General features: G+C 42.3%; 1 protein-coding gene across 4 annotated transcripts; it reads right to left on the reverse strand.

Annotated features, from left to right (window-relative positions):
* Nucleotides 1–9,151: 9,151 nt before the first annotated feature.
* On the reverse strand, nucleotides 9,152–13,843 carry LOC139992366 (uncharacterized). Of its 4 annotated transcripts, none has more exons than XM_074111967.1 (6): nucleotides 12,073–13,843; nucleotides 11,596–11,914; nucleotides 10,348–11,508; nucleotides 10,162–10,261; nucleotides 9,908–10,022; nucleotides 9,152–9,828 (listed from the first exon to the last, which is right to left on the reverse strand). In XM_074111967.1, the coding sequence occupies exons 3-4, from the start codon at nucleotides 10,836–10,838 to the stop codon at nucleotides 10,192–10,194; spliced, it is 561 nt and encodes a 186-aa protein (XP_073968068.1). In that variant the 5' UTR covers nucleotides 10,839–11,508; nucleotides 11,596–11,914; nucleotides 12,073–13,843; the 3' UTR covers nucleotides 9,152–9,828; nucleotides 9,908–10,022; nucleotides 10,162–10,191. The 4 variants fall into 4 exon arrangements, with proteins under 4 accessions (XP_073968068.1, XP_073968067.1, XP_071869257.1 ...); XM_074111966.1 differs by having other exon boundaries at nucleotides 10,348–11,214; nucleotides 11,323–11,914; XM_072013156.1 differs by lacking the exons at nucleotides 9,152–9,828; nucleotides 9,908–10,022 and having other exon boundaries at nucleotides 10,072–10,261; nucleotides 10,348–11,214; nucleotides 11,323–11,508.
* Between the last annotated feature and the right edge of the window lie 366 nt (nucleotides 13,844–14,209).

The following is a 14,209-nucleotide window of genomic DNA, read 5'->3' on the forward strand; positions in this document are numbered from 1 at the left end:
CCCCCCCTATCTCGCGTCTCTGCGACATGTCACGCGTGAACGCCGACTACATCGACCAAAATGTGCATAATTGAAAATTTCCCTACGTGCGATTCCATATCTGTAAACACTGAAAACAGAGAAAGAAGCGGCGTACGGCAAACCGATTCGTAAGTTTGAATTAGTTAGAAAGCGTGACAACGTTAGCCTCGGTTCTGCGTTTGCGCGGCTGGTTCAGTGAGAAAAATTTAGAAATCGTCCAATCGATCGAGGAATCGTCGAAGAAAAAGAAACGAGGGAGAACTTTTCTACGGAGTAGAAGTAGAAGTTGCTTTTAATCGCGTGTATCGCGTGACGAAAGGGGCAAGCGCTCGAATAAAGTAGTAGCAATTCCAGTGATTACTACGCGGTAGCGTCGGCGTCGGAGAAGCATAGGCTCCCTCCACAGATAGGAAATTCCTGTCTGAATGAGACCCCAGTCGTGCTAACGGAGAATGGAATTAATGCACAAGAAGCGGAGTAACGGAAACGGGATCAGCTGAATTGTATAGGCTGTCTTTCGCGTGATGCGAGAAGAGAAGAGAAGAGAAGAGAAGAGAAGAGAAGGGAAGAGAAGGGAAGAGAAGGGAAGGGAAGAGAAGGGTAGAAGGGAGAAGGGAAAATCGAGATGGGGTGGTTTTCGCGAGAGGATGAAAACAGACGATACTCGTAGGGATTCGGTGGTACGGGTTCGCTGGCAGGAGCAGAGGTCGAGGCGCTGGACGACGGGTAATTTGTTAATTTCATTATAATGGGTTTCCGTGTTCTCGCTTTTATACGACGTGCAGAGGCATCCGAGCGAGCGATAAATAATATTAGCTAGCTCGGAACGTTTTATTTGTACTAATTGAGACCGCCATAACTTCCCTTCTCGTTTATGCTCTATCCAATATCGCTTCGTCCTTTGTTCTCACACGCGCGTGCTTCATTCGCCGGTTTTCCTCCATTCGAGAATTTCTCATCGCGCCGTTAGTCTCGCACCGCTGACACGAAATAAAAATGACATGCCATTCAATCTTTAATTTATACGTAGGTATGTACCTGCCGACTCGTACGAATCCTTTTAAACCAGTCGTTATTAGAAACTCTTCAGAGGAAGGATGCTTCATGGCGCCTTTGTTTTACTCGCTAAGGACTATGCCGAGTATTCCTATTAACCGAAATAAAAGAACAAACACGAAACAGCAAGGGGCAATATAACAAAAGATCCGACTAAACCACAGTCGAACGAGCACAAAACCTTTGGAATCCCTTTGCAGCAGTCCCGGTATTAAGTTCCCTTGGAAATGAATAAAAATTACATCCGTGACTCTCTAAATTCCTTGGCCGCGCAGCAAGGCGAACGAACCTACAAAAGCAATCTTTCTAGCTAGCGTTCGCTCGTCGTTGCTCCTTGCAACGGGAAACATTAACCGAATCCACTAAATAAGGGTCTCTCTTCTGTATCTCTTACGAAGATGAAACGGTAAGACGCCGAAATACACGGTACGTTGAGAAGATCAAAGTACGGAGGAAAGGGGAGATCAATCAAATACTCTTTCCTCGTAAGCCATGGTAATGACGATGTCTATATTGCGACCGCGAAAAGCACAGATCGAACAAAATCACGATCACTTTGTCTATTATCGAAATAGAACTTGATGTCGCGTACTACGGCTAACGCTACAAGCCAGCATACGATTCTACAAACGCTCGCTCCTACGTCGTTTGCATCGTGCTTCATATATATTCTATACGGCATTTTTCAACGTGTTTCGGAATTTGTACGAACAAACGTTGAACTTGTAAAGAGAAAAGCAATAAGGAAAAAAGGTCGTAGTACCTCCGGCAAGTCGGTTTCCAACTGCAGCTCGGATAATTTTCCTAATGAGTTTCAACATGCCAATGATACTCAAGGGCTCAACGCTGGCAATTTTCTTTTCTCAATCTGATCCTGACGATATAAAACGCTTGAAATCTCGCAAGATGAAATACCGGAGCACCGCAATTAGCGAAAATCAACGTGCATTACGTTACATAATAATACGAAACTTCTGTCGTGTGAAATCACGCTAGAAAGTACTTGTACTTTGACGCGTAGCCTGTGGAATTTTTAAGTAATTCCTGAATCTTATCCGCTACTGGAACACATAACGAAACATGGAAAAATTTTCTTGGCAAATGTCCGCTTAAAAAAGTAATTAAATTTGCGAACGAAGATCGGTCGATAAGAACCGAATCACAGTCACGCACTACTTTAACACCGGCTTTGCGAAAAAAAGGTCGACGTGATAAAAACCACCCACATCCGTCACAGGCATTCACCTTACTCGATGAATTTACATAGTTCGTCAGAGTTTGCGAATGACACGATATACTAGGCCATTATCGTGGCAAAAATTACCAAGGAAAATTAGCCGGTAAATCGAATCTTTCGAATCAATGAGTTCGGAGCAATGGCACGATGTTTGGATAAGAACGAGATAAAATATGTAGCAAAGGAGAATATAAAACTGTGTAAAAATAGAGATCGATGGAAAACACTCTCAAGACGAATGCTATTAATTGGTCGTACGATTTTCTATTTTCGGCCTTGGAAGGTGCATCATAGAGAAAAATAGGAGCACTCGAAGGAACGTACCGGTAATTGGTGGATTGGTAATCGAATATGCATCTGGAGGATGTTCCATGGCCCATCAACTTCTTAAGACATGGTAAATGCGTTTCTTTCTAAATAAAAGTAATTACGGCTGATGTTATTTGGCATGACAGAAGGACTGTACGCTGCACACACTGACTTGCCATTTTAATTTCCTCCGAAAAACGTCACGTTCGTGTTAACGCAAAGATGTTATCTGTAAGTCGCAAGGTAAAACTATTCAGGATGAAATGTATGCGACTCTATCCACCCTTAGCCATTCCCTCCTGTGAAAACGCGCTTCCTCTACTCCGATTCTCCATTAAATTTCCTCGTAAAATTAGTCGGTATAGATGAGTTGATAGTCGCGAGCCGGCATTTATAACGGCAAAATTCAGTTCCGTAAATTAAGAAGACTCGTGATAATGGCCGGACGCTGCCAATTAGCCGTTCCAGCGGCTAGGAAATCGTTCCAACCCCAAATGGAAGAGCAAAAGTGTGCGTGGGATTCGCAGCGTTCGTACAGGATAATCTAATCGTCCGATGCTACGGAACTGCGAGGAAGGACAAGCAAATTGTTCCTGGAAAATCCTCTAGAGTTCGCAGTTTTTTGTCGCCGCCTTCCAGACTCATTATCCTTTCGTAAGCGTGTATTTTAATCCGATATCCGACCATCGCGGAACAGAGAAGGTCACCTCGAGGAAATGCCATCGTCTACCTAATGCTCTGCTTTTCGATCGGATAAAAGCCGGTTCGAATAAAAAAAGAACGCGAACGCGGCCGATATCCATCGCAGGATGTCAACCAGTCGATCGTTACAGTTTCTTCGCGTGTTTCGATCTTCGTTCCATCGCGCGATCGTTCTACGCCACATCGCGATCGTTTTTTCGCTTAGTTCGTTTGTAAAAAGGAACACAGTCCATTGGGTTGTTCGGACAAAAGCGAAGAAGCAACGGTAGCGACAACGGGATGGGATGATACATGCGTGCAAACCGAAGCTGCTCACGCCTCGGTACGCACGGTGATAGGCGTTTTGTAGGGAATCACATGGTTGGTTCGAAGAGGATGGCTCTGCCAGACCTGGGACTATAATTCTGCGTTATCGGCGAGTTCACGGACCAACGCATCCCTTCCTGGAAGAGTAACTGATCCTACTTCGCTGTTCCCGCCCCGTTGCCCGGTCACTTGCTGCAGCACTTTAGAAAATCATGCGTTTCACAAGGGTATTTCTTTTTCGCGATATTCCAGTCCTCTGTTAGACGAACGATCGTCAAGACGTTCTTTTATACCGTTCAAACGCAAATAGTTGTTTCAGCGTTTCGCCAATCTCCACCGCTATTTCTCTCCGTGGTTCTGCGTCAGAAAAGGGCGTCCTCGAGCGATCGTTTATCGTTTAACAGGAGTTGGAGTTCCATGAACGAGTGGAAAGACGAAGTCGGTGATCGAAAATGACGCGGAACGACACGACCAAACAATCGCCAGTTAGAAATAATTTAAGGATCGTTATCCGGATAAACGAGGCTGCGGGTCGGCGAAGCGTCCCCGTCAGCGAGATCGTCCGTATCAATTCGGTGTACCCTCGCGTTCCGCGCCGACCTTAATTTCAGTCTGTCAACATCAAGCTCGTTCGAAAAACCTTGGTGTAGTTGGTACGATTAGATACTTGGCTATATGTAACCAGCTAGCGAAGGTATTTGGCCGAGCGTGTCCAGTTCTCGGGCGAATCGGGGATGAGCCAGGATGCGACGATGCCTACGCTTCGGTATCGCCGATGTATCGTCTATCAGGCTAGGTTCACGCGCGATTGCCTCGAGGGGCAATGGCGAGTGATGAATTGGTGATTAAGATGAGCCGTCCTCCGTGAACGCGCATCCTCGTTGCGTCCTCGAACAATCGACGCGTATCGACCCGCCGTTTCGCTTCCGCGCCCCGAACTTTTCCTTCTGCGATTAATCGTCTCGTTTCAAATCCGCACGCTCTGTACTCTCGTTTACCTGTTCGCAAATTCGAAAAAAAAAAAAAAAATACAAAGGCGATCGTAGCGATTCCAACAACGTCTCGGAGGAGCGAACGAGCGAGAGAGATTATCGATCTAGCAAGTATAGAAGGGCGATAACGGCAAAGTTTCTCGGCAAATTGGAAGAGCCCTGCGGTAATCGCGCGAAATTGCAAGGCATCATCCCCGGCGAGACTCCGTCGCACCTATATTCACAGTTTCCAGTCAGAGTGTACCTGTACGTGGATCCGAGCGTCGAGTTTATATCCGAGAAATGGCACTGGTGAAGTTTCGCGCTCAGGTCGGTCTGCGCTCGATCTAGGGGCTGACTTGGTTCTTGGTTCAGTGCCACGTATCGGCATGCAAACGAGGGACGAAACGTTTCGAATAGTTCTAACTTACTGATGCCGAAGATGGGAAAGGTCGGGGCAAGGCGTCGTTCCGCTTCCTCCGACCGCCAAGATCGTTCGACGCTCTGCTTTCGTAATTACGTCTTCGTCGTTCGACAAACGCCTTGTCGTTGAATCGTGCAGAAATATCGGTTTGATATGAAATCTCGGACAATACGCAGCTCGTTAGTTCCCTCCTTGTTTCCTGAACAAAAGACGCTGAATTAATTCCCTGGATGAAATATTACATAATTCAAGGACGAATGCTCCAACGTTCCATAAGACACACCCACTTTCCCATTTTTCCTCCGGTCGAATGGAAATTTCGATAAAATTTCGCTGGTCGTTTGATCCATCCGCGACAAAGAAATTAACGATCGCGCGGTAGTTTGGTAAGAAATAGAACAGTTTTCGTTCGTGAAAAACCACCCTTTTTACGATATACGATGGAAAATTCCACGGCGAAATTTATACTCGGAGATCGCCGCGAAAGTATTAACGAGCCGGACGAGTTTTGGCACGACGAAGAAAGGAAAGCGTAACTTACGAACGAGAGAAAAGCTCGTCTCGCGACGAGAACGCTGTCTGAAAAAAAACTAGCGAGAATTGAAGGTGACCATCGGCGAAAAAGATTTCCACTTGTTTTGCGCGAACTTCCTGGAAACTCACGCCTACATATTCTTCCTTTATTCCTCTTTGCGGAGGAAAAAGTAGAAGAGAATAATTAATTGCCAGGCATTCTCTCGGCTGCATACCGTGAATGGCGGCGACCTGACAATTTTGTAATCCGAGGTGTGAAACAGTCAAAGTTGAAAGAAAATGCGTATGTGGATGTGTAACGATGGTCGCATCGATGTTGCGCCATATATGCGCAAGAAGCGAAACTAATTTCCGCGATAAAGTTACGCGGCGAACAGACAAAGAAGGTAATGAAGTAAATGAGAGGAGGAAGAGAAAAGTATGAGCGAGCCAAGGAGCTAGGAAAATTGCTATAATCAACGTAGCGATGAAGTAACAATTACTTACACGTCACACCGTCTTTAAGAGTCAAAGAGATCCACCGTGTTCCGTCGAAGATGACAGTGTGTTCGGGACGAAAGCTGGCAGCGAGATTGAGTCGCATCCCACTGTCGCTGGATGAAAAGCGACGAGCAAAGAGAAGGTAGAAACGATCTCGAAACTGAAGAGGAAACCGGCCGAAGCTTGACGGGTACTGCAATTTCATCGATGCTTTCGAGGCTGAGAAGTCGCCAAGTTTGCAGGCGATTCCAATTAACCAGCCACGCTTTCCACTCCGACCTACCCACAAACCGTACCTCGTCCTTTCTTTCACTTAACGAGATCGACTAGTCCGTCTTCGATGGACAAGAAGGCTGCCTTGATTCGCACGCAAGGTTCTTCTATGAAAAGTAAATTCCATAAATTTCCAAAGCAAAGATACGGAACGTCCCAGTGTCCCTTTGCACAGAGAGCACGTATCCGAAGAAGCTCGAACGGTAGCGATATCAAAATACTATTTCTTCGACCTCTATTTGGAAAACAAATATTTCACACCGACTCTCGTACGCATCTCTATGCATTCCTAGGAGAGGATCAGAGCCTTTATTCCAAGTTTTAGGTTAGCCCAACTCTTTGGGATTCGTTCTTTTCTGTGGAAAGTTGGAGATCCACCGGTAGCTCAGCTCGTCCGAATCGAACGATCTGCGAGATCCCACGAAGCAGACTCGATCTCTCGTTTCCTTTATCTTCCGGATACCTGGAGGCGAACGGACGCGGTGCTCCCTTCCACGAAACGAGGAATGAGATGAGACGGACGACGAGGAACGTGACGTTTCAGTCTCCTGGAGAATTTTAATTTCATTTCTTATCCGTGCGAGTGAAGGAAGAAGGAGATCCGGAGAACGAAAGGAAGAAGGAGATTTAGATGGAGAGTCAACTGAGCCCGTTTGTCTCGACGTGACGAGAATGGATTTTCACGGACGAGACTGAGCAAAGATGATTACACCCTCGCAAGGGGTGTCCAACAATCCGACGCTTTCTCACGCATCTTCGCTCTTCCTTCGCCACCTAGATAGATTCCTACTTTCGCGAGCCGTCTCCTGCTGCAGATTACGACTGGTCCATCAATTTCTTGGAATTTTTCAGCCAACTTCCTCTTAAGCCGACGTTCCATATTTTTTGAAACACGGATAACCAAAGATATCTAAGAAACGCGTGCGACCCACAAATTGGCCAAGTGACATAAAAATAGCTACACGTGGTCCATAAGATCTTTTGGTTTCGCGGGAAATTTTTATCGTTGCGGAACATGTTGCCGAGAACAAAGAGCTACCCGCCTATTTATAACGCTCCTTCCTTCTTCTCCTGTTTCGGTGTGGGTTAAGCCGTTGTTTTATTTCTCTATAATTCAAGCTTTTCCGCTGTATCTGCAACAGCCGAACGAGTTACACGGTATTGTTACGTGTATCGCAAAGACTGTATCATCGCTTCTTTAATTCGTTTAACTAATGAAAATTAGATAAACTTTTATTCGAATATCAAAAGTTTCGCGATGAGACAAATTGTTCGCAATGGACGTACCGCTGATGTTTAGTAAATCGAGTTTCTTCGTTCGGGACGTTATCGGAAGTTTATGACGAAAAACTAAACAATCGAAAGTATGCACGAGAATGTGAGAATTACGGTTAAATTATAGGAAATATTTGAAATTAATTGGCGACTAATTAATAAAAAGCATGGCAGGACGTCGAGTAACAAAAACAAGGATGCGCGGTTCCCATCGAAAGGGAAGGAAACAACCACGGCGGGTGAATGAAACGAGAGTAATGCAACCAATTAGTATGAATTAACATCAAGCCGCCAGAAACGGAGGTGAAGTGAAAAGAGGAAGGGTGCAAGTTGCATTCTCTCATCCCTTCGCTTCCGTCGGTAAAATAATTACCGAGCGTTTCTTCACCCTCGCCTCAACCTCCAGCGGCACCACCACCATCGTACACCGATGCTCTGCACTCCTCCTCTTTTCCTGTGATCGCGCTACTCTTCCTCGGTTAAATGATTTCCGTGAACTTTCTGTCGGTGGTAGATACTAGCCTCAACGTTGCTCTAGCCGCTAGTCCATCGTTGCTACTCTCGATGCTGCTCAAGAAGCTAAAGTAACCCTGACGAACAGTTTGAACAAGCGAACGTACACCGGCATTACCGTATTCTAGACACGAAGACCGTAGGAACGAACCCGGCCAGAGAACCTCTCGAAGTCGCGTTCCTGTGAAGCGACTAATTTGTTTCCCTCCCGAAGAACAATGTACGGCTAATCCGACCGGCGAGTAATCGCGAAGAAATGATAAGTAATGAGCAAATTTGTTTCGCCAGAGTTGAACATTTGCTCACGATTGATCACCTTTATTTATCAATTCCCCACCCACGACACGCCTCTTCCGTGAACGATTTCTCAGCTTAATTCGCCCGGCTCTCGAGAAAAACGAAACAAACGTCGCAATTTATGAAGCGTGTCGATCAGTCTAATGCTGTCAAACAATATTTCGCATTCAACGAGAAACCTTGAATTTCCAAGCGGTTTGGTCGCAACTGTTAACGCAATTACCAACGAGTCGCGTCAAAGCGCGACTGTTTGTCGGCGTGGACGTGAGAAATAGGGAAAAGCAGGTGCAAAGGGAAACCAGGAATGCTCTGTTCAACTAGCATCTCGCCAAGGCAAGGTAATTTGTTTCCTTAGAAGGAACGATATACCGCTCTAATCCGTTTCACAACAGGCTAAATTATTGACTCTAATAAATATAGCTCGCTCTGATGCTAATTCTTGTAAAGAAGATGCACCAGACGAACCTACCAACGATAATAATGTTCTCCAATTAAAACGCTAGCTCGATCACGAAGAAGTCAACGGCAATAGAACGAATAAAAGATAGAAGGCTAACTTCCTGATTACTCTATTAACGATTAATCTGTACAATACCGGCACATATTTAATTTAGCAAGGTTTCCAAAGCGAACACCACGCGAACGTATCGTATCGCGCTACGAATTTATATTAAAAATATATCAGAAAATAGACAAGAGAGGAGAATTAACATCTGGAATATTTAAAATAGACAGGATACCCTTGCGAGGAAATAAAGAGTCATAAATCGCGTATAGTCTCTACCGAGGAGATAATTCGGATTTACAAATTGATAACCACCCTGTAAATCTAAATTTTAAGCATATTTACTGAAAATCTAGCTTGTATAATGTAATTAATATAAGCGATAAAGTTATTCGACTCGATGATTCTCCATATGTTTTGAATACACGTGCACATTTGCACAAAACGTGTACACATACTATCGTGGACCGTAAATCGACAAACGAAACGAACGAACGGATATTTTAACAAAAATATCGCGGAATAATTCGGAACGACACGACGTGCTGATTGAACGCACCTATTTGTTCGCGTACCTTCGACTGGTTATTAACCGCAACCCGCTGATATGCTATCGTTGCAAATTAAACTGATCGGGTGTGCTATCTCGAAAAACCGTTATTAAACCATCGAGTCACGATAGTTTGCGTAAAGCCAATTATGTACTCATCGCAACCGTTTTCATTCCCTTTCCTGCGGATAACGAGAACATTTTGAACAGCGCAACACTGATCCCGTATCTTTTTTCCCACGATTTCGCGTGTAATTTCAACTGGATCGTAATCACATCCGAAACACGATGTCGTTCAAGCTATCGTTGCCTGCGTAAATTGCATCGAACCAATCAAGCGGACAATCCAACTGCTTGCAGACAATCCGAAAAATCCTATGGACAGAGAACTGAATAATAAGAGGATTCGTTTACGACAGCTCGTAAAGCATGACGAACGTTACCAGCTGCGGACCTCGTAAATATCAGTCAGCGTTGCCCCGCCTCATGAATTTATGGACTGGCCCGCAATATCGCTGATAAGAATCGGCAAGTGTCCAGTTGTCGCAACGTGCATTTTCTTATACCATCTACAAATACCGTATAATCAGACAAATCAAGAAGCAATATCCAGCCACGTGAAAGTCAAACAATTTTATTATCGTCGATTCAAAACAATCCAAACTTTCGCCTTTTAAAAGATACGTGTATGCAAATTTATTCTAATACCTCGCAGATGAAAAATATCGTTTGGCGAGGTTACTCTTTGCCGTTGTGACTCTTTCCTTTGCATGCGATGTAGACGCCTCGATTAACCGAATTGTTTTTACTGTAATTATGACAAAACGTTGACAAATAAACGAAAGGTAATTAGGAAAAGAACGTGTGATGTAAGAGAAACATATAAATATGTACCTGGAGTGACCGAAAGTATAAAACCACCTAAACACTTTTTCAATATCGGTGTTCGAGCTTCCGCGTTTTTTACATTTTATCAAATTTCCTTTGTACCTTTCCGTCCTTCTTGTCTGCGACATTAACGTCGGATCTGCAGTAACCGTAGAAACTTTTGGTGAATTTATCGTGTATTTCCAAAAGTCATTGCCAAGCGGAGTATTTTTATAGATCGAAGACTTTTTGATCTTATTAGAGGAAACAGTAGAATTCATGAAATTCCATGGAACCTCTTCAAAGACTTGGGATACACCGCCAGTCCGATTATTCGGAGGACTTTGATTAAAACTTTCGGTCGGGTTAGTAGAAATTTTATCTGAATAAACGTGACTTTGCTCGCTGGTAGGTTTTACGTAAAAAATTTCTCCACTATTTACATTCTTAGATTTCCCTAAGTTAAAGTCGATAACTTCATAATCGTACGATACAGGAAAGTCATCTTTCTTACGCATTTTCTGAGTACCATGCTTTCTCACGCCATTAGTCTGCGTGGCGCTAAATATAATAGAGGTAATTGATTCCACGTTCTTTCTTTACTTGTCGCTATTGATTTTTGATAACTGGAAGAAGTCATCGTTTCCAGAATACGAGCAGTAACAGCGTTCGAGCCAGTTATAATTAGTTTAGTGTCTTTGCTAAATTCTGTCGTTGAGAAATTAATATCTCTATCAGCGTCAGAATCGTCTCCACCTTCACTTAGTTCATCTCTCGTAAAAATATTCGTGCCATTTTTATTTCTAGTAAAATTATTCGCGGTGTTAATCGTAACGGATTCATTCGTGCTCAAAGTCGATATCTCTGTGTATTTCTGTTTGTCAGTGGTTCTTTCTGAAAAATTTGCAATATTTACGAAAGCGGTTACCGTCCTCTTTTTGTCGATTTGCTCGCTTATCGAGTGATGCTTTAAAGAAATATTATATATTGTATCAAAATTACCGATTTTGCCTTCGTTCGATTTCGAACGTGCTACTGGATTCATCTGTGTTGAAAAAAGGACTTATAGGAAAATTCACTGAGGTTTTATTTATTTCTCTTGAATTAGCGATCGAGTTATCGAGTTTCTTCGTTTCCTCCTTCGAATCAGTGCTCGTGGTGCTTTCGTGTACAGACGTCGCGGTTGGACTACCAAAATATTCGATCGAATAAAATACAAAGATCAAGCTTGTGAAAAAGTCTTTATCGTTGAAAGTTAGAGTTTTTGTTACCAACCTGCTTATACTCCAAAATCCAGATTGCATAACATCGAAACGTTCTTCCATTCGAAAGTAAGCGATCACTAAAATTCCGATAAGACGATCCAGTTTCTTTAAGAAAATTGATTCCTTCGGTTGCGCTTTTCGCAGGAGCAACAGCCTTGCCCAGTCTGATTTCAAAGCACGGAAGGGCAAAGCTGTGACCGGGCATTTGAACCCGCCGATCATCATATTGATCGTCGGCACATTCTCGAAATTGAGATTCGACAAGTAATCCTCAATATCACCGACATCGAATTTCAAACAATCATCCGGCGGCACGTATAAACTTGCTTCTGTGGGGAAATGCTCTTTTTCAATTTCGCTTTGCATCAATTCGCTACGCATCAACATATATATATATATATATATATATATATGTATGTATATATATTATATAATATATATATATATATTAAAGTTGCGTATATATATTAAAGAAAATAACGCTTACTTGAAAAAGTGACAAGGAAGGCGGCTAATAAATAGAGAAACACACGCGGAACTGCCACTTGCGACATGATTGCTGCGCTAACTGAGGCCACGTATATTCTATTTCGTTGGAATCGGCACATTCTGTACGTGGATGTTTGCGAATTTTTTCAGTACGCGACAGTTGAAACAGGAGCCCGTACAATCAAAATTTCAAAAATAAAAATCGAGTTAGTTCCTACTTTATTTTCGATCGATTTACTAATGCTTACGCATATGTTTCCTTTCAATATATAAAAATTATAATTACAGGTATATATATATCTGTACACATATTCGTAAAAGTCGCAGAAGCAGCGTTTCTTCGCAGCAGGTACAATTTATGACTGGTCTGGCAAGTTCGCCCGACGAACGGACGAGGAAAGAAGGATTTTCGAACCATTTTATATTGTACTTTCGAAGAAGAAACAAATCTACACTGTAAACAGTGCACGCTATGATATATGAAACAATTCAAGTCCACGGATCCATTTGTCATCTTTCTTGGCGCACGCACGTTTCGCGAGACAAGCGGGAGCTGTTTTCAAGTTGTGCAATCATACAGTGTAAGAAAAATACAGCAGAGAGGATGTGGTTGAATTTGTTGGTGTAAATTCTTACGATACGGATAAGCCATATATGTACAAGTTTTCTCCTGGCCACAGTAAAGAAGTTCATTAAGAAATAGTGACATTAAAATTGTATTTCTTTCGCAGTGCATGCACCAGTATGCAAAGCAAATGCGCAAATCTCGATTTACAATGCAACAAGTCACCGTATAGTGTTTCTTGTCATTCTTATCTTTATTATCATCATCATTGTTATCACCATTAATACTAATGTTAATATTCTGTATCGTTATCATTATCATTATCATCCTGAATGTTATTACTATCGTTACTATTATACATAATATGTTGCTCCACAAATATACTCGCGCGCTTAATTATTTATACGTCTCTAAATTTGTATCATTTTTTTCTATTTGTTGGTTGTTGGTTGAAACCCTGAGACTATGATTCTACCGCCACGGCGAATCCATAAACATGACAAAGAGAAAATGCCTGTAAAATCCACTGTCCAACCGGCACGTTAAATCTAATTTATAAAACAACGGCAAAACACACGCCGCAGGATCAATCAAATCGTTTGATCATGACTCATTACGATGGATTACGCCTCTCTCCTTAACTATTTATAAATTCAAAAATATTCCCATCATCGTATTAACTGCGATAGAATCCTAGAAACCAAAAAGCTAAATGGATCTGCCAAAACAACTTTAAGATTTTTGGAAATTCATCCGCTTGGATGTTTGTGTCTCTTGGAACAAACGTGACATATTAAGAAAAGATTTAAGAAATGGATCATGAATTTGATGGCACGTGAAAATTCTACATTTCTATCGAAACATAAAGTAACACGCAAGTACGCGGTATATAAAAAAAACCTATGGACAGCGTGATTGAAAAACAAAATATTAACACATTTAACAGGAATGGAACTGAAATATGTTTAAGTCGTCGATTAAACCTAATCGACTTTACTGATATATGACTCTAATACCCCCTATTATGGACGGTATATATAGATACTATTATTATCTGGAACCAAACATTGTTATTAGACAATTTTCTTTGAAATGGACAACGTTCGATGTTATCAACACACGACAAATGCCATTAAAACGTCGACTATTGATTCTCTGACGAATATTCGCATAAACTAAGACAAATAGTTTAACAAACCATTACCAACACATATCGAAACAACATTCGAACCAAATTATTATCCAATAAACAATCAATGTTTGATTCTCTTCCAAAATTTACGATCACGAAGGCAGTATAACAAATAACGTGACTTTTTTTATTGTAATTTATAAATTAAAAGAAAGAAAGAAAGAAAGAGACAGAAAAACCTACGTTGTTGAAAAAAAAAGGGAAGAACATGTAATAAAGAAAACCGAAAAAAAAGCAGGACAAAAATTCGCCGTGGCTTAGCAGCGATTTTCTTCTTTCTTTTTTTCCCCATCGCATTCGTTGCATTATCTGTTTCGTAGTGAGGAATGAACCGTAATAGGTAATTAAGAAAAACTAATGGAGGAAGGACACGCAATA

This window comes from Bombus fervidus, chromosome 11 (assembly GCF_041682495.2).
Source record: "Bombus fervidus isolate BK054 chromosome 11, iyBomFerv1, whole genome shotgun sequence".
NCBI classification, from domain to species: Eukaryota; Metazoa; Arthropoda; class Insecta; order Hymenoptera; family Apidae; genus Bombus; species Bombus fervidus.

Coding starts and splice junctions, on each gene's coding strand:
- LOC139992366 (XM_074111966.1), bottom strand. CDS start 12,193: ATGTGCCGATTCCAACGAAATAGAATATACGTGGCCTCAGTTAGCGCA. Junction 11,915..12,072: donor CTTCCTTGTCACTTTTTCAA/GTAAGCGTTATT, acceptor ATTTCCCCACAG/AAGCAAGTTTATACGTGCCG.